General features: G+C 38.9%; 2 protein-coding genes across 2 annotated transcripts; both read left to right on the top strand.

Annotated features, from left to right (window-relative positions):
• Positions 1 to 1,851: 1,851 nt before the first annotated feature.
• LOC148320949 (DNA-directed RNA polymerase I subunit RPA12-like) lies at positions 1,852 to 4,560 on the top strand. The gene is made up of 5 exons (XM_088318856.1): positions 1,852 to 3,564; positions 3,850 to 3,969; positions 4,049 to 4,152; positions 4,252 to 4,361; positions 4,424 to 4,560. The coding sequence occupies exons 2-5, from the start codon at positions 3,852 to 3,854 to the stop codon at positions 4,446 to 4,448; spliced, it is 357 nt and encodes a 118-aa protein (XP_088174982.1). The 5' UTR covers positions 1,852 to 3,564; positions 3,850 to 3,851; the 3' UTR covers positions 4,449 to 4,560.
• A 504-nt stretch (positions 4,561 to 5,064) lies between these two features.
• On the top strand, positions 5,065 to 17,316 carry LOC148320948 (general transcription factor IIH subunit 4-like). Its single transcript, XM_088318854.1, has 13 exons — positions 5,065 to 5,508; positions 5,590 to 5,694; positions 6,819 to 6,950; positions 9,582 to 9,767; positions 11,071 to 11,179; positions 14,409 to 14,477; positions 14,624 to 14,707; positions 15,192 to 15,342; positions 15,452 to 15,582; positions 15,774 to 15,821; positions 15,908 to 15,986; positions 16,323 to 16,384; positions 17,000 to 17,316. Exons 1-13 carry the CDS (start codon positions 5,360 to 5,362, stop codon positions 17,108 to 17,110), a joined length of 1,416 nt encoding a protein of 471 aa, XP_088174980.1. The 5' UTR covers positions 5,065 to 5,359; the 3' UTR covers positions 17,111 to 17,316.
• Positions 17,317 to 17,372: the final 56 nt, after the last annotated feature.

Genomic DNA, 17,372 nt, shown 5'->3' with positions numbered 1-17,372 from the left:
CATCAGACAAGTGCAATTTTTTTTCGCAACATGTCTGTTTTGCAACCTTATGAGCACCATGCAGTAACAATGTGCTTTACATGATTTAAAAGAAGAACTAAAGACCACTTACTAAAATTTACTGAGAGTCAAAAAGACCAACCTTCTGTTTAAAAAAAAACCCCCACCAACAATAAGAAAGAATGGAATATAATGTAGCCAGTAACAATTTTATTAAAGCAAGTAGCGAAAAAAAAAATGGTGTAAAGAATTGAGCAATCGTTGCGTAATTTCCAGTCCTAAAAAAAAAATGTGTTTCAGATTAAATTTGCTAATTAGTCAGCGGTTAAAGTACTCAAACTTTTTTGAGCTGTTGCACCAAGTGGATCGACATGAATTATGACTCCAACAAGAGTCAGTTGAAACAAATGAATTCTAAACTTTCCAAAATGTAAAACAGCACGAAATGTTGCAATTGATATTTTTCGTTTCCATGTCAACATTGTCTAAATTCTGGCCCAAGTACATACAAAATGGGAAGGCTATAAAAGAAAAGCATCCCGGTCAACCAAAGAGGGCGTCAAAGCATCAAGATCAAAAACTCACAGCAATATGTCTTGAAATAAGAAAATGCACAACAGTCAGCGTCTGTGACAGAACTATAATAAACTGCCTAAAGGAAATGGATTTACATAAAATTATACGGTATAAAGTGGGCTAAAGAAAAGCAATCATGTGGATGACTGGATGAAATCGATACTACGTGAAGAATGGCCAATCTGTCTTGGGCAAGTGATAATGAAACCTTTGTTTGGGGCCGTTCCTATGGATTTATGAAGAAAATATGAAACTTGCACGGTCATTGATGTTATGGGGCTGCATGTCTGGGCAAGGCGCAGTTATTACACCTTTATTACATCAAGGTTTTGAAAACTTCCATTTATTTTTTGAGGAAATTATTTTTTAAGATAATGAATCTTACCATTGAGCGAAAAACCCTAACAACTTCCCTCCAACGAAGATGTACAGATATATTGAAGCACAAGGTCAATTTCTTTTGTTTTTGTTGTATACTGAAGACATTTGGGTTCAGATCAAAAGATGAACATGACACAAAAGTTCAGGATTCCAGCTTTTCTTTCATGGTACTGATATCTCCATGTGTTAAACAAGCAAATAGTCCTGATCTCAAGCCAATTGAAAATCTGCGATGGAAGTTAAAGAAAAATTTGGCAGCAGCAATTAGTAGGAGATGGGCTAGATTAAAGAAGAATCCTAATTTCAATGATTAAATTTGTGCCCCAGTGACTGCAAGCTGTTCTAAATGCCAGAAGTGGTGCGACAAAGTCGTACAGTGTTGACATTTTTTTTTAGGTCTGTTTTTCATGATTCCGTAATTGTGTCCTCAGAATTGGACAATTAAATTTACATGATCAAAAAAAAAAAAAAAAATTCAAATAAAAACTGACACCAACAAATTTCTTTCTTGCTCTTTTTCATTGTTTCTTCAAGCCCAAATTGTGGAATATCCATAATTTGACTTTTTACTTGTGCTACTATTCTTCTGTGGTAAGGAACGTTTTAAATGAGGAGACCAACGGATAGTGAACACAATTTTGGCCCAGAACCTGCTGAGTTTCCAGGATTTGGGTCGTAGCAACTTTTAGAATAACAATGAAAAGCTCTCTAACAGCAAGCGGTGCAATATCCTGCCATGACAAACATCCTCTGAACAGTCTGTGATCAGCAGTTATCTCTCTGGTTCTGGTCAGTCATCCTGTTAGATGCTTGCTCGACTTCCTGTTTTATACTCTGCTATATTGGCTGAAAACATTTTCATTGTCATTCCATAGTGTTGTGTCTCAAGGGCATAAGCATTCAAGCTTCATAAATGGATTGTATAACATCAAATAACAGGAGGAGAAAATGCCATTGATGATTTGGAAATAGCGAGGGGAAACTGTTAAGCAGTGTATTGCATTCTTCAGTCAGTATTGAAAAATGTTTTGTAAAGATGAGACATTTTCAACTTGAACAGTATTTTCCTACAATGGATGAGTGGGACACGGAATTTTTTTTTAATATACTGTCTTGTATACGCAAGGACAAAATTATTGGTAGCCCTAAGGAAAAAAATCCACAGAGGTCATCACCAATGAAAATCCGACATTGCTTTAGAATTGCTGTTTCACAGGATTATTAAAAAAATAAAAATAAATGCAACATAAAACGACCCTGGCCAAAAAAAAATGGTAGCTTTACCTTAGTAAAGTGAGTCGTCTCAGGTTTGAAGGTTGTGTTCTCCAAATGCCATTTCTGTTCTCACATATGTTCAATAACGTTTAGCACAGGGCTCGTGCGCGCACATTTGTCTTTAATACCTTGATATAGTTTTGAGATTTCATTGTACCCTGCATGGATTCTAGACATCCTGTTCCAGATGCAGAAAAGCTGTTTTTTCTTTTTTATGTGCCCTGCACAACTCATCTGGTATGGGGTCCCCTATCCAGCTCACCCTATACACAAATGACAACAAGCAGGGCATAGATGTATAAAAGTTGAAGATGATATTTTTTTGGTTCAACACTAGATACTGTTGTGACTAAATTCTCAATAGCAGAGATATGTCATGCAATGTGAAAACTGTTTCACGTGGTAAACTCTTCCATTGTTTTGCAAGATACAAGACACTTGTTTGTGACTGAGTCTTGATCTCACAGAAAATTTTCAATGCATTTTTCTAATACATGGTATAGTGAAATACTACACTAATCCAACTTGGAGAATTACACTTTAATCAAAGATACTCCAATTTCAACTCATTTAAAAGTTACAGAATAATAGTTTGTACATTACAAATGATATTGCTCATGCACAGCCTTGTATCTTTGTTTACATGCATTAATGTCTTCAATGAACTTGGAATAAGGAAAAAGCGAGGGTACAAACACCAGTGCAACATGTAATGTAAACAAAGATCTGGGATTTGAACAGCCAACATCAAAACCGTGAGGTAATTGACCACTCGCCAACTTTTGCTATTATGTGAGTATCAGAAGTAATAAAGTGAATATAAATCGACCACATCCGCATTCAAATTCCAGGATTTAGCAATCACTAAATTTGAAATAAAATATTCATTACATTTAAAAAAGAGAGAGAAACGGTTTACACCATCACTTGAACCTGTACAACTCAGTTGAAGAAACAAAATACGTATTTTCTGTCTGTGACAATGTCAGTTGAAACTAAGCAATATAAATTTTGTGACACCAGATTTTTAAAAATTATTTTATTATTTTAGCTGATTTCTACTAAATCTCATTAGTTTTTACATGTTGCCTTTTAAAAGTTCTGTTAAGAACATGACAAAAGGTGCAGACAAGACCTAATCAAAGCTTTTTGACGATTATTGTATAATTACTAACTAAATGTGGACATGAGTTTAACACAGTTTAAAAATATACGCTTAAATCAAGTTGGAAGGAATAGTGACGTCATATTTATGCGACTCATTGCTAAGGACTGTGGCACTACCGAGGACGCGTAACATTTGTTTATAACGTTATTTTGGACAACGGAAAGGTAAAAAGCGATTGTGGTACACATGCGAAACTGCGTACATTAGTGTTATTCTTTATTAATCATTTTTTAACTACAGTAGCATATAAATCGCCACGTGCTTAGCTCATGCAGTCCTGATGTCAATTTCATGGCAGGACTCTTTCTGACCGCACAATCGTGCGAATGCATTTTGTTTGGAGGAAAACCTAACTGTTTCGTGGGTTAATACTATTGTAAACCGAGGCTTAGTCAGGTTATGCATGATTTCTTAAAAGGGCATTAATCACGTCTCTTCTCTTCATACAGTCATGTCCTGTTTTAGTGGTGATCCCAACTTCTGTCCAGAGTGTGGAAATGTTCTTCCTTTACCAGGGATGAAAGACACAGTCTGCTGTCCCCGCTGCTCCTTTTCCATCTGTGTATCAGGTACTGCTTTACTATTCACATTTGACAACAATAACAGTCTTTTAATTGTACCTACTCTTTGTATTTTTCTCCCATCTAGAGTTCTCAGGCCGAGAAATACGTTCGACTGTCGTTTTCAATCCAGTGGACAAGTCTTCTGTTGTTCTGGAGGCTAGTGGGGACTCTGAAATGAAGGGCCCTGTGGTACGATAGAATTGTCTGGTGCCTGACTCTTAAATGTATAATTAGGGTCCTCTTGACCATTGTTAATCACCGTATTCTTTATGGATAATTTTTCTCCAGATCGACAGACGCTGCACTCGCTGCAATAAAGAAGGCATGATTTATCACACAAGGCAGATGAGATCTGCAGATGAAGGCCAGACCGTCTTCTTTACGTGTATACACTGCAGGTAAAAATATCAAATCACAAGTCATTGTGTGGTATTTGCTCATGACTGTGATTGTGTTACAGGTATCAAGAGAAGGAAGACTCCTGAGAGCATTCTACAACATTTTTTTCTGTCTTGTTTCCTTCAGAAGATTTTATTCACCAAAAATGTACAATTTTATAGATGTTGTAATAAAATACCTATTTTTAAAAAAGGCAAAGCCGCCTCACAGTTCTGAGATTTCTTAGACATTCTGTAGAAAGTGGTTTGCCGGATAATTCGCTCTCATGATGACCATTCTGCATCACTACACAAAAGGAATGCAAACCTAAATCGGTGTATCCTGTTTAATGACACCTGACTCTCATTTTATGACACTGACTTCCACCCATGATACTTATGGGTAAATAGTATTCTAGGAAAATCTTAAAATACAAAGAGTGGCAAGCTATCAACTTAAGACAGATCTTTTAGAATAGTAATGCCCTATGGGGATTTCTATGAAACAAGTAAATATTGGTCTGAATTAAACACACAATAGCTGTTTCACAATTTTTCCAAATTAAAAGGAATAAAAAGTGTAAAACACACTGACGTTTGTCAGTCCAACGCAGTCGCTAAATATACCTCTAGATGGCAGTAGTGCATCCTACAAATACAACTACCGGATCCACTATAGAGAAGAAGGATGCTCAACCAATAAAAGCGTTCAATGAATGTCACATGATCCGGTAGCGGTAATGCCGTTTGCAAACAGAACCAAACAATATTATCCTGTTATCTGGCTGCCCGATGAAGTCAACAACAAACTTGGTTACAACAATGTTGCGTTTGTACACTATTTAGTTTTTTTGAACTAAGGAGATCGCGGAAAACCGAAAAGTTTCCTGGTTTATAAAGCTGAAGTCTTTTTTACCACGACGATTGCACACATTCGTTCCGATGAGCTACTACAGCTATTAATTGTAACTTTTACATTACACTATAAATACACGATTTCATGGGCGTGCATATATTTTATGTGCTTTTTAATAGAAGTTATTTTTTCGAAAATGAAACTACGAGTCCAGCTGCAGTGCAAGAATTTGCACGAATACCTCAGAGAGCTGAGTCCAGAGATTTTGGACCGACTATATAATCATCCAGCAACATGTTTGGCTGTCTACAGGTGAGCTGATTGTAATATTTGCTACCGGAAATGCCATAATCACTTTGATTTATGATATTAACGTGATGTTAAACTCCGCAGGGAGCTTCCCTCTCTGGCCAAAAATTATGTGATGCGAATGCTGTTCCTGGATCAGCCTCTTCCACAAGCAGCAGTGGCATTATGGGTGAATAAAGAAAGCCAGAAGTGAGTTACTTAACTTTAATGGGCAATGTCAAAATTCATCATGTATGCTACTCTGGTGTGGTATTCATGTTTACATTTTTGGCATCTGATCTATCAAGATACACTTAGCATGTGTTGATATCTCTGATTTGTTGTTGCTACCCAGACAGTCTCTAAGGATGCAACCTCAAGTGGATCACATACACACTAGTATTGGAAGTAGTCCACAATGCTGAAACATTACTGCTTGATTAAAATGTTGATGAATTGTTATGAAGTAAAATAGAGAGCCGGACTGCATGGGTGCATACCTAAAACAATAAGGCTCCACATGCTCCATCTGTTTGTTATCCTACTTGCTATCACTAATCAAGTGTCCATTTTTTACAAATGGCTCGCTACTATTAGAAAATAGACATACTTTTTTGCAAATATCCTTTGTAGCATTCCTGTTAAATGTACTTATGTATAGTCTTTAATTTGTGAACAATAAAATGGAAACGTTTTTTTTTCTTATATTAATATATTTTTCTTTTCCAACCAGGATGCTAAATGTTGATCTCAGTTTTATCTGCCTGAAGAATCAGATTGTGTTTTTAAAGATGTTTTCTAGCAAAGTCTAATCTGGCTTTCCAGTTTTCGAATGTTACAAGTCTCTTTAACAACATTTTGTTGTAAACGCTCTTTATTAACGCATACATTCAGCAAGCCATTTATTGACTTGTCGGTTTTGGGAATGATGTGCCTAACTACATGGAAACCATTCTGTGCTCATTCACTTAAGATTCATTGGACTTGCAATCCTCTTGATTTTGTTGAACAACTCCCGCCGTTTTAAGGCAGTGACTCAATCTCATGCTTTTCATTTACCAGAGACATTACCGATTTCCTGTTCATTCCGTGACGCTTATTTTGTATAAAATAAGATTTCCAATGGAATCTCTGCATGTTTTGGATACTAAAGTAATGAAGGTTGGGAAACAAAAGTGCGCAGAAGTTCAAATAAAAGTGCCTCCAGGTTTTAAGATCAACTTTTCAGTGGGGTGGGAAAAACAACGGTGCCAATTTGTTGAGTAACTTTTTTTCTTTTTTCCCCCATTATCTCCGGCTACTTAATCACTCCCACTTTCCACCCCTCCCCACAGGAATCATGATGAATGTGTCTCAGTGCTGGCAGGACTCCGCCTTTGGCACAGTCAGCAGCTGCAGGGTGGTCTGCAGGGATATATCCTGAACCCAGTGTTCAAAGACAATCTGAGGATAGCGCTGCTCGGCGGGTATGTCTGCTCTGTTTCATCACATGACGGTCTCTCGCACTGTCTTCACTTTGCAGTTTTTCTTAACTGCTTATTTAACGCTGACTGTATTAAATATATATTTAACTTATTGTAATGATGTAAAAAAAAAATTCAATCAGGTTTCTTGTAAAAAGTCAAATATTATTTGTATGCTTTGCGCTTGTTCATGCCAAGCTGGGGCCAGCCTCCATCTGTTTTTTTTTTTTTGTTTGGAGTTGCAATTAAAAGGTGGAACAACACCTGTGCATCATTTGTATGTCACAGCAAATTTCACTGAACACACACTGAAGAGAGTTACCTTTGTGAGTGTGATAATTTGGGAGAAACACATTACTTGCCAAGGCTGCCTGCGAAGTTTTGCTCTGTTCAATGTATTGATCCAGCAATTATTGACAAAAATGAATTGGAATTCTGGCGTATTTATTTTTTGTTGCTGCTCATTTTACTGAATAACTTCTTGCAGAGAGAATACAATTGTACATGTAAGTTTGTTCATGAAACAAAAACCTACAGTGCTCACATAAATAACTTGAATCTGCCAAAAGTAACAAGTAAAAAAAAAAAAAAACAGTGGAAACCAGACATTCCTTTTGAATAGTGGTTCAATACAATTATTAAAAAAAAAACTAGCTCATGAACAAAAATATGGAAGCCAAGACAAGAGTGAAAATAATTTGACCATAGGTACACAAAGTTCACCAAGGTGTGTCGTCCTCAATTCGCATCAAGCTTCTAAACAGTCAGTCCCTCTATTTAAAAGGGTGACAAGCAGTCGCTGTGATGTTTGGTGACATGGTGCGTACTACACTAAACATCAAGCACCGCTGACCACTTAGTTGTTTCAGTTTAGAAAGAAAATTATAGATAATCAGGCTAACTCCTGTGACTTCAGCTGCACGTATATTATACATTGTCAATAAAGATCTGTGAGACAGCCTTCATGGATGTTGCCGCGGAAGGAAAATTGATGACAAATGAAATAGACAAACACAACTAACAAAAGAGCTGAGAACAACCTCCACAGAAATGAAAGGTGAACACCAAGGTCAAGCTACGTCAGTGTCAGATCGAACCATCTGTTGTTGTTTGAGTCAAAGTGGACCTCATGGGAGACGACCTTGGAGGACACCACTGTCAAAAATAAATCATTTTTTTTAAAATGCCAAACTGAATGTTGACAAGCCACGAAATGGACAGACGAGACAAAACTTTTGGGCGAGGCACATCAGCTCTGACAGACACAAATAACTAAAATAAAGCATGCCCAGAAAAGAACACTGTCCCTACTGTGAAACACGGAGGAGGCTTATATTCTGGTGCGGATTTTCTGTATTGAGCACAGTGTGTCTTTAATCTGTGTAGGCTACAATGAAATCTCAAGACTGTCAAGTTATTCCAGAGCGAACTCTGCTGCTCATGATCAGAAAGCTTGATCTCAGTCACATGCTTCTTGCTACTGTAAAATCACCCAAAAATGTCCCAGATTATGGGCATGGGTAACATGGTGGATGACAGCTTTGCATGATGGCCTCACAGTGCAGAGGTCGTGGGTTCGATCCCAGCTCCGGCCTTCCTGTGTGGAGATTGCATGTTCTCCACGTTGCCTGCGTGGGTTTCCTCCGGGTACTCCGGTTTCCTCTCATGTTACAAAAACATGCATGGCAGGTTGATTGGACTCTCCAAATTGTCCCTAAGTGCGACTTTGAATGGTTGTTTGTCTTGGTGTGCCCTGCAGTTGGCTGGCAACCAGTTCAGGGTGTACCCCGCCTACTTCCCAAAGACAGCTGGGTTAGGCTCCAGCACCCCCCGCGACCCTTGTGAGGAGAAGCGGTACAGATAATGGATGGATGGACACCTGGAGCAGTTTGCTCACGAGTGGGTTATTGAAAGTTTACACAAATTGTTTGAACATTTTCTTTCACCTCTATTTGGAACTCTTCCTTTGCCAAGTGCCTCAGGTCTCTCAGCTCCGAAGGCTGCTTCTTTTCAACTGCTGTTTTGAGATCTCTGTACAGGTGTTCTGCAGGATTTTAATGTGCTGGCTTCTTCAGAACTCTCCAGCGCTTTGCCTCGAGCCATTTTGGTCGTTCTGGGTCATTGTTCTTCTGATAGACACATAATCTCTGACAGAAGCCTGTCCAACACTGGGCCCTACATGGCACACCAAAATTATTTGGTAGTCTTCAGGTTTTATGATTCCATGTACACAATCGAGGCGTCTGGTACCAGAAACAGCAAAGCAACCTCAATGCTATTAGTGAATCTCTACCATGTTTGACTGAAGAGGGAAGGTGGGACAAGACCCTTAAAGATTTAAAAACAAATAAAATAATAATAATAAAATGTGAAAGGAGGCCAGAATTCCGTGCTCCCACCTTCGAGCTCCATTTAGGGCATGAGGAGCAGCAATTTGGACCAACTGGAGACCTTTGGTGGTGGACTCCCTATGTCAAGTTTGCATGTTCCATAGAAGGCCTTTCAAAATACAGGGCTACTTTTCTGAGTTTTGACACTGTGAGGGGCACAATGAAGCATTTCTATCAATCAATTCCCATTAAATGTGTTTTTTCAGTGACAAATAAGGATTCTTAAGTGTTTGTCATTCCGCAGGGGCCAAGCATGGGCAGACGAAGGCAGCAGCCTGGGCCCTGACCGTCATGCTCGCGACATTGAGAGTCTGGACCGTTATGCCATGGAACGCTGGGAGGTTATCCTGCACTTCATGGTGGGTTCTCCCAGTGCTGCGGTCAGTCAGGACCTGGCTCAGCTGCTGACTCAAGCAGGCCTCATGAAAAGGTAGGTTAAGAGCTTTTGATATAGCAAAGGACTGATTTTTCACTCAGCCAGGAAATTACTGCCTTCCCAGGAGTGAGTCTTTGGCGTGACTGGTGTGAATATTTATGAAGTACAAAAGCATGCGTGTGCATTTTTTTTTTTAAAATCCAATAGCCTCCATGAAAATTGCACTGCCTGCAAGAATAACCATTTTGTGTTGCTATATCACACCTTTGAGGAATTTGGACTTTTTACTACCTTGCTCATGGGCAAACTTCAAACCTGCAGTGGGGTTTATAATCCTTTTTCTTTCTGACCTTTTTAGCCTCTTTGCTACCACCAATTATTACAATATCACACATCGCTCTTACAAGTGCACTAAAACCTATTTTATACAGTTTTCTATGCATTTAAAATGTATTTCCCAGCCTTGAATGATAAATAAACCAGTATTGCGAGTACTGCAATTTTTTCTTTCTTTCGTCCATGCAGTCCAAAGTACCAAGCTGCTGCCCCGTGGTTGGTGACCTCTATTCGAGGACATACTATACTTTACTACAGAATGCTTTCACAAATGTACGCACCTAAAAAAATGTTTTGTAAGGATTCAGACACAGTTAATCCTTGTCATCTAATATTGTCCTGTATTCATGGCGAAATTTATAAAAACTAACTTTTCCAAGATGGTATCCCCTTCAGACTAGTACTAGTACCAAGGCTCACCAAACCCTTGGATTTATTTTGCTTTTAAAACTGATGCTCTTTTAAGTGCATGGTCTAATGCACTGCTTCTCAATTATTTTATGTTACGCCCCCCCTCTCCCCCCGAGCAAGAAGAAAACAATTCGCACCACCCCACCACAACCCCCTCTCCGCCACAACGATAAATAATAGCATTTTCGTCGCAAAACAAACCTACACCGTAGAGTTTATAATCGCTGCGCACAAAGGTCAAGGACAGCGCCACTGCCAACTACTGGAGCGGATGTGCAATTACACTTTATTGCAGTAGAGAAAAAAAGCATGTTCCCCAGGATTACACATGCCCCCCTCAGCATCGCACCCCTCCAGGGGGGCCCGTCTCACCATTTGAGAAGCCCTGGTCGAATCTAACTTTAAATGTTTAATTTTCCTGTAAATGTTCAGAATGTCTGTTGTGCATTAGCGACACTAGTGTAAAAATCAATTCCAAACAACAGCACCAACCAAAACCAGAAAATGACTCCAAAAATTGTTGGAAATGCAGAGATGTAACTATCTGAGCAAAGGACTTAATTTTGAAAATGAAATCAAATGGAATCGTGTTACCTTGAATGTTTCACAGTGTGGCAGGAGAAGCCCCCTCCATCACCTCTGCTGGCTTCCAGTTCCTTCTTCTGGACACCGCCTCTCAGTTGTGGTACTTCACCCTGCAGTACCTTAAAACCGCTCAGGTAACCATCGACATTTTTCCGACTTGAGAATTCAGATGAGCTATGTGCCACTGCGCCTTGAAAGCCTGTCATTGCTCTGATTAGCGCACACTCGGGTGGCGAGGGCGCCGCAGTAATACGAGATCCTACAAGACCTGGCTGTTATATACATGACTTGCGTTCTAATGATCAGCTGTAAAACAGGCCACCTGAGGACACTCACGTCAAACACTTGCAGGTGAAAGAATTCAACCTGAATAAGCAGCCATTTCTCAGGCATGTTTAAAAAGGTGATACTTTGAATTTTTGGGCATAACCAATCAAACTCAATTGACCTTTGTTTGCAAGCCTCATTTAAATATCAAGATATATTATACATAAAGAATTCTCTATATATTCCTAAATAAATATATAAGTAGCTCGCTTACTGAAAAAGTGTGTGCACGCCCGATGTAGAGGAGCAATGCATTCAGCTATAATCTGATGAAAATGTTACTACAATGCAACACAAGACTGTGATTATAATCAGTCATTTTCTAGGTCGGGAGCCCAAGAAGTACAGAAAGTGTCACTGACTGTTCTTTCACTCACCAGCTTGGCTGTTAGTTGCCTAACAACCATGTCCAAAGCGACCACTGAGGACTTTCTTGTTTTGGACTGGTTTATTTGAAGCTTTTTAACAATCTGTAGGGGAGTTGATTCAGTGGGCATCATCACCATATGACTTAAAAATTATGCCTTTGTTTGATTATCAGTTATGGTGAATACATGGATATGAATAAGCACTACAAATATTTTGTAGGCACTTTCTTCACTTTTCATCTACAATGTAAATGTGACAGTTACATCAACAACAGATTCGGATTTATCACTTGAATAGAGATTTATTTAAAAATATCTATATATAATTGTGACTAGTTGCGTCAACAGATATAGGATCAGTTTTGCTAAAAAAAAAACCCCCATAAAAACAGAATTTCAGATTGTTGCAATGTTCAGGACAAAATTTCACTCGAGTATTGAAATTAAATTTCAGTTACTGATTATTTATAGTGTAATACTATATTAATTAAATTGAAGGTAGCGTTGTCTCCATTTCAGATATTTATTATAGAATATCTTCGATTGAAATGCAGTTTTGACCAATGAGAATCACTTTGTAGATATCTGCTACTGCACTTTAGAATATAATTTGTATAAATTCCACGATTAGAGGGTCTATATCAGAGGTATTCAATTAAGTCACAGAGGTCCACGACGAAAATTTCTTCCAATTAAAAGGTCCGAACCAAAGTCCAACTTCCCTTAGTCTAGCCTATCTTCACATTTTTATTTAGTTTCAATATTTAGTCCTTTTCAACAGAGCACACTAAATATTTGGCAATGTTCCCATTAAACACCTTTGCCAGTCAAACAAATATAAGGCGTTTATTTCACATTCAAGAAAATGTGGCTCCAGGAATTTAAGTTTGCCACTTCCAGAAAAAACATTAAAATATCTCCTGCAGAAATATATCAAGTGCTAAGCATTGAGTTAACATCTTTTGCCTTTTTTTTCTCAAATCAAAGAAGAAACGGAAAGCCTAATTATCCAAGTCAACCAGGTCAACATGTTCAGAACACAATCAATAAAAATGGCTGTCCTCATGAAAAACTAATTCAAAATGAGCTTTGACACCACTTTTTCTTTTGAATATTTTTTTAACTTCTCTTAATGAGAAAAAATGAGTTTGTGACTGCCCTGCCAGTGACTTAATTCTGGGTTGGAACTAAATCAGGGCCATTGGGATTTGGTAGATTATTTCACACATCTGGCCGTTGTGTTTTCCTTTAAATAATGTTTGTGCAACCATTTAAGCACTCCTTCACAACTTCCCCATCACTTGAAAGTTTTTTTTCCCCAAAATCCATGATACTTTTAGTGAACGTTCGTTTGCATGCCGCTGGGCTGTAAACGAAAACGTAAAAATCTGTTATACTGCACTCGAAGTTCGATGTTTTTGCGTGCGCTCACCTCAAACTTCAGCGGATAACTTTGCAAAAAAGGGCGGTGCTTTGTTTCGTAGTGGCGCTTCGCAATGTTGCGACGGTTTCGGAGCATATGATGCACACTGGTTTAGAATCGTCTGCATCCAGAACGAAACTTAATTTCTCCGTCCATTCATTTAAAACAACACGCATCGACCTCGCTAACTTTTTAGCAAGGCATACTGTCAGCAGCACTCTCTTCCGGTCTGCTGCGCAATTGGCAGTGGATCGTAAACAAACGATTTGATTGGCTCAAATCAGTGACGCCTTTTCCGTATTTACTAGAATTGCAGCGCCAACTTTTGCGAATGTGCCCTGAAAAAAAAATCATCACAGATTGGTCATGGGTTCGGTCCGAACCGGACCGCGGTCCGCCATTTGGTGATGCCTGGTCTATATGGATTTTTTTTGCTGATTCCGATATTTGGCAGAATTATATTTCGATTATCCATCCATCAAATATCCAAGCTGCTTCTACTTACGAGGCTTGCGAGGGTGCTGGAGCCTATCCCAGCTATCTTCGGGCAGTAGGCGGGGGACACCCTGAACTGGTTGCCAGCCAATTGCAGGGCACACAGAGACGAACAACCATCCGCGCTCACACTCATACCTAGGGGCAATTTAGAGTGTTCAATCGGCCTGCCATGCATGTTTTTGGAATGTGGGAGGAAACCCGAGTACCCGGAGGAAACGTATTCCGATTACTCGGCCGATTGAATTACAAAATATACAATGACTAAAGTAAGTCCGTTTTTGAGGCCTTAACTGTTACACCAATACAAATTTGAATAACACGGACACGATTAGAATGGTTTACATTACTTTGTGCTTTACTGTTTATAACAGAAAGAAAAATAATTACAACTGCCCCCCCCATTTTTTCTTTTGGTGGGCGATGTTTTAATGTCATTATCTTTGTTTTATGTTAAGTGTAATTTCTCTTTAATCAGGAAAAATCAGCTCATTTAAAAGCCCGATCGTCCGATGAAATCGGCAGGAAGATTAATCGGTCAAGCCGTATGTAATATATATGTAATAAATCGATAACTAATATGCGAATGTATTGTAGTCTCACAACATATGTTGGTGAAATCATGTTGCAGACATCTGAAATGTTCTTTTTGACAACACCAAACTGTATTACAGATATCTGCCACACATTCAGCCCCGCTGTTCAGTGTTCATGATTTAAATGTATGTCATGTATCGTTTTCTCTCGCAGTCAAGAGGGATGGGCCTGGTGGAGATTTTGTCTTTTCTGTTCCAGCTCAGTTTCTCCACATTGGGTAGAGTGAGTACACAATAATTAACCCGGGTGCGTGAGTGCATGCGTGCGAGCATGTGCTCATGTCCGTGTGCTCATATTTATGTCGCCAGTTTCTTGCCTGGTTGTACTTTTTTTCAACGTTATTGAGGGTGTGTTTCTGTTGGCCTCAGGATTACTCAGTGGAGGGCATGAGTGAGTCATTACTCACATTTCTGCAGCACCTTCGGGAGTTTGGACTGGTCTTCCAAAGGAAGGTAGACACTGAGAGGGAGAAGAGAGGTTTTGTTACATTCCCTTCAAGTACTATTTCCTTAGATGAGAAGCGACATGATGACCCACATGGGGAAGCCGATTTATTGCGGCAGTAAAACAGCGCCGGCTTCCATCAAGTCTGCTTGCTTCGCTACTGGAATGTAAAATCCTAATTCGCGACGGCAAAAAAAAAAAGAGGTGTGCTTTTATATATATATATATATATATATATATATATATATATATATATATATATATATATGTGTGTATATGTATATATGTGTATGTATATATATATGTATATTTTAATTTCGATTCCACAAATACATTATTCATTCTTCCGGCTGCATAAAATATAACAGTGATGGACTGAGAGGTCCATCGGTACTTGACCCGGTTCGGGACGGTTTGTGTGACTTTACTGTTATTTTGTACCTGGAAAAAATATATATCATATTTATTTATTTATTTTATTCCCATTTCCAGAGGAAGTCGAGGCGGTACTATCCGACCAGACTGGCAATCAGTCTGGCTGCGGGAGTCACAAGTAACTCTTCTAACTTGGGCTCCACTCCTGGTACTGGGGATGCAGGCTTCATTGTGGTTGAAACAAATTATCGCATCTACGCCTACACAAGTATGTCGAGAATGTAATTTATCTCTGCTTTCCCGGGTCGTGAGATGGAAGCCTGTTTCGGGGATTCGTTTAATGTCATAGTTTTTATTTTCATCTTTCTTTACCCCAGACTCGGAACTCCAGGTTTCTCTGGTCGCACTCTTCAGTGAAATGTTGTATCGCTTTCCCAATGTGGTGGTGGCTCAGGTCACAAGAGAGTCGGTGCAACAGGCCATCGCGAATGGCATCACTGCACAACAGGTATGACAACAACAAAAGAACATAGTTGATCTGGATCACTGACAAAACTGCCAATTTCAAATTTTCTGAACTGTTCCTGTATTTTTGCCAGAGGAATGGCCGGAATATTCACACCGGTTATATTTGTCATGCTGGCATATCCAAATACTGTGAATCCTCAATATCAAAATGGCCTTACTTCAATTTTGCAGATCATCCACTTTCTGAGAACCAGAGCACACCCCATCATGCTGATGCAGGTAATGATTTGTTTGAGTCAAATGAAAAACTAGCTGTACATGGATCAACGTAGAGTCTTCTTCATCCTGATGTCTCTGTGCTGCAGACACCAGTGCTTCCTCCAACCATAACAGATCAGATTCGACTTTGGGAGCTGGAGAGAGATAGACTACAATTCACTGAGGGTGGGCGCATTTACTGATGTTGTGTGTAAATTATGTCATGCCATTACCTGAAGATCGGAGCAAAAGGCTAAGCATCCTCACTGACTTTTTGGAGTTCTATTTTTAACACATTAATTTTTTGGCTTCTATACCCGTCAATGGCAGTGAATGAGTTAAGGGGGAAACTAACTGTCCCAAACTGACGCAAGCAGAAACAATGAAATGCAATGAATGCTATCCTACGCTGTGATGATTGTTTTCAATTTTGTTTCCTTGGCAAAACTTCCATTAGCCTTCATATGTTCTTTTTATTTCTAATTAATTGACCTCAACTATTTCTCCCCTTCTCCCTTTCAGGTGTGCTGTACAACCAGTTCCTCTCCCAGGCTGACTTTGAAGTGTTGCGAGACAGAGCTCAGGTTGGATTTAAGTCCTTTTTCTTCCCCAAGGTTATTGTTGTATTTTTGAGCAAGGATCTTTCATACAGTAAGTCAAAAAGGAGTCCATACACCTCACTTCAACGTACTGTACATGATTTCTCCCCCTAATTCTAAATATATATATAATGGTAATGTTAAAATGCAAATATATTGTATACATTTTTCTTTAGAAGCAATGTATTTATTATAGTTTAAAAAATGGGTAATTATTTGTATTTTAAAGGCTTGTACCCGTCAGTCACCTGTAACATTTCTATTCAGTTTCTTATTATAGTGTCATTATTATTCTGTGTACCGATTATCCTCACTATGGCCTTTCCCAGCTTACTGTGACCAACAGAAACATTTTCAGATATAGGCAGCTCACAAATGATTTATTTGGTTGCTTCATTGATGGGACAGTGTTCCATAAACACAGCAATTTGTACACAACAAATTAAATAGTATATTTTTTCAATTGTCCCTTTTTAATTAAAAATGTATTTCTACAAAGGAATGCTGCCTTCTTCTTTCTACTTCAAGAAGTCCGTCTTGAATTTGATGTCAGTGATGTGCTAATAGTGTCCATGGTCTAATTGATTTGTTTTGTCGCAGGGTCTGGATTGTCTGGTGTGGCAAGATGTAGCTCACAGGGTGATGGTGGTGACACCACATGGACACAGTGAGGTCAAGAGGTTCTGGAAACAACAAAAGTCTCATACATAACCAGGAGAAGAGGAAACGGAAAGGATGCTATCCCATGATTATGTCAGCACTTCTGATGTACTTTTGGTTCTGTGGAGCAGCTGCTCTCAACTGTTATGCTGGGACCTTCATTTTCCCATTGTCACCAAGTCGTGACCCACTTTTGTTTAAGTTAACAGTGATGAAAATGTATTCCTAAAAAAATAAACCTTTGCAAATGTGAAGAATGCCATGCTTACATTTTCAACATGCGGGGGGGAGAACTACAACTGATTAAAAAAAA

Source organism: Idiotropiscis lumnitzeri, chromosome 16 (assembly GCF_059441095.1).
Source record: "Idiotropiscis lumnitzeri isolate Australia: NSW breed Sydney's pygmy pipehorse chromosome 16, RoL_Ilum_1.0, whole genome shotgun sequence".
In the NCBI taxonomy this organism is placed as follows: Eukaryota; Metazoa; Chordata; class Actinopteri; order Syngnathiformes; family Syngnathidae; genus Idiotropiscis; species Idiotropiscis lumnitzeri.
This window is presented reverse-complemented; position numbering and strand designations above follow the sequence as displayed.

Excerpts from the sequence above, each read along its gene's own strand:
- LOC148320948 (XM_088318854.1), top strand. The coding sequence starts at position 5,360 with ATGTGCTTTTTAATAGAAGTTATTTTTTCGAAAATGAAACTACGAGTC. Across the intron at positions 5,695-6,818 it reads GTGAATAAAGAAAGCCAGAA|GAATCATGATGAATGTGTCT; the intron begins GTGAGTTACTTA and ends CCCTCCCCACAG. Across the intron at positions 14,708-15,191 it reads GACTGGTCTTCCAAAGGAAG|AGGAAGTCGAGGCGGTACTA; the intron begins GTAGACACTGAG and ends TCCCATTTCCAG.
- LOC148320949 (XM_088318856.1), top strand. The coding sequence starts at position 3,852 with ATGTCCTGTTTTAGTGGTGATCCCAACTTCTGTCCAGAGTGTGGAAAT. Across the intron at positions 3,970-4,048 it reads CTTTTCCATCTGTGTATCAG|AGTTCTCAGGCCGAGAAATA; the intron begins GTACTGCTTTAC and ends TCTCCCATCTAG. Across the intron at positions 4,153-4,251 it reads CTGAAATGAAGGGCCCTGTG|ATCGACAGACGCTGCACTCG; the intron begins GTACGATAGAAT and ends ATTTTTCTCCAG.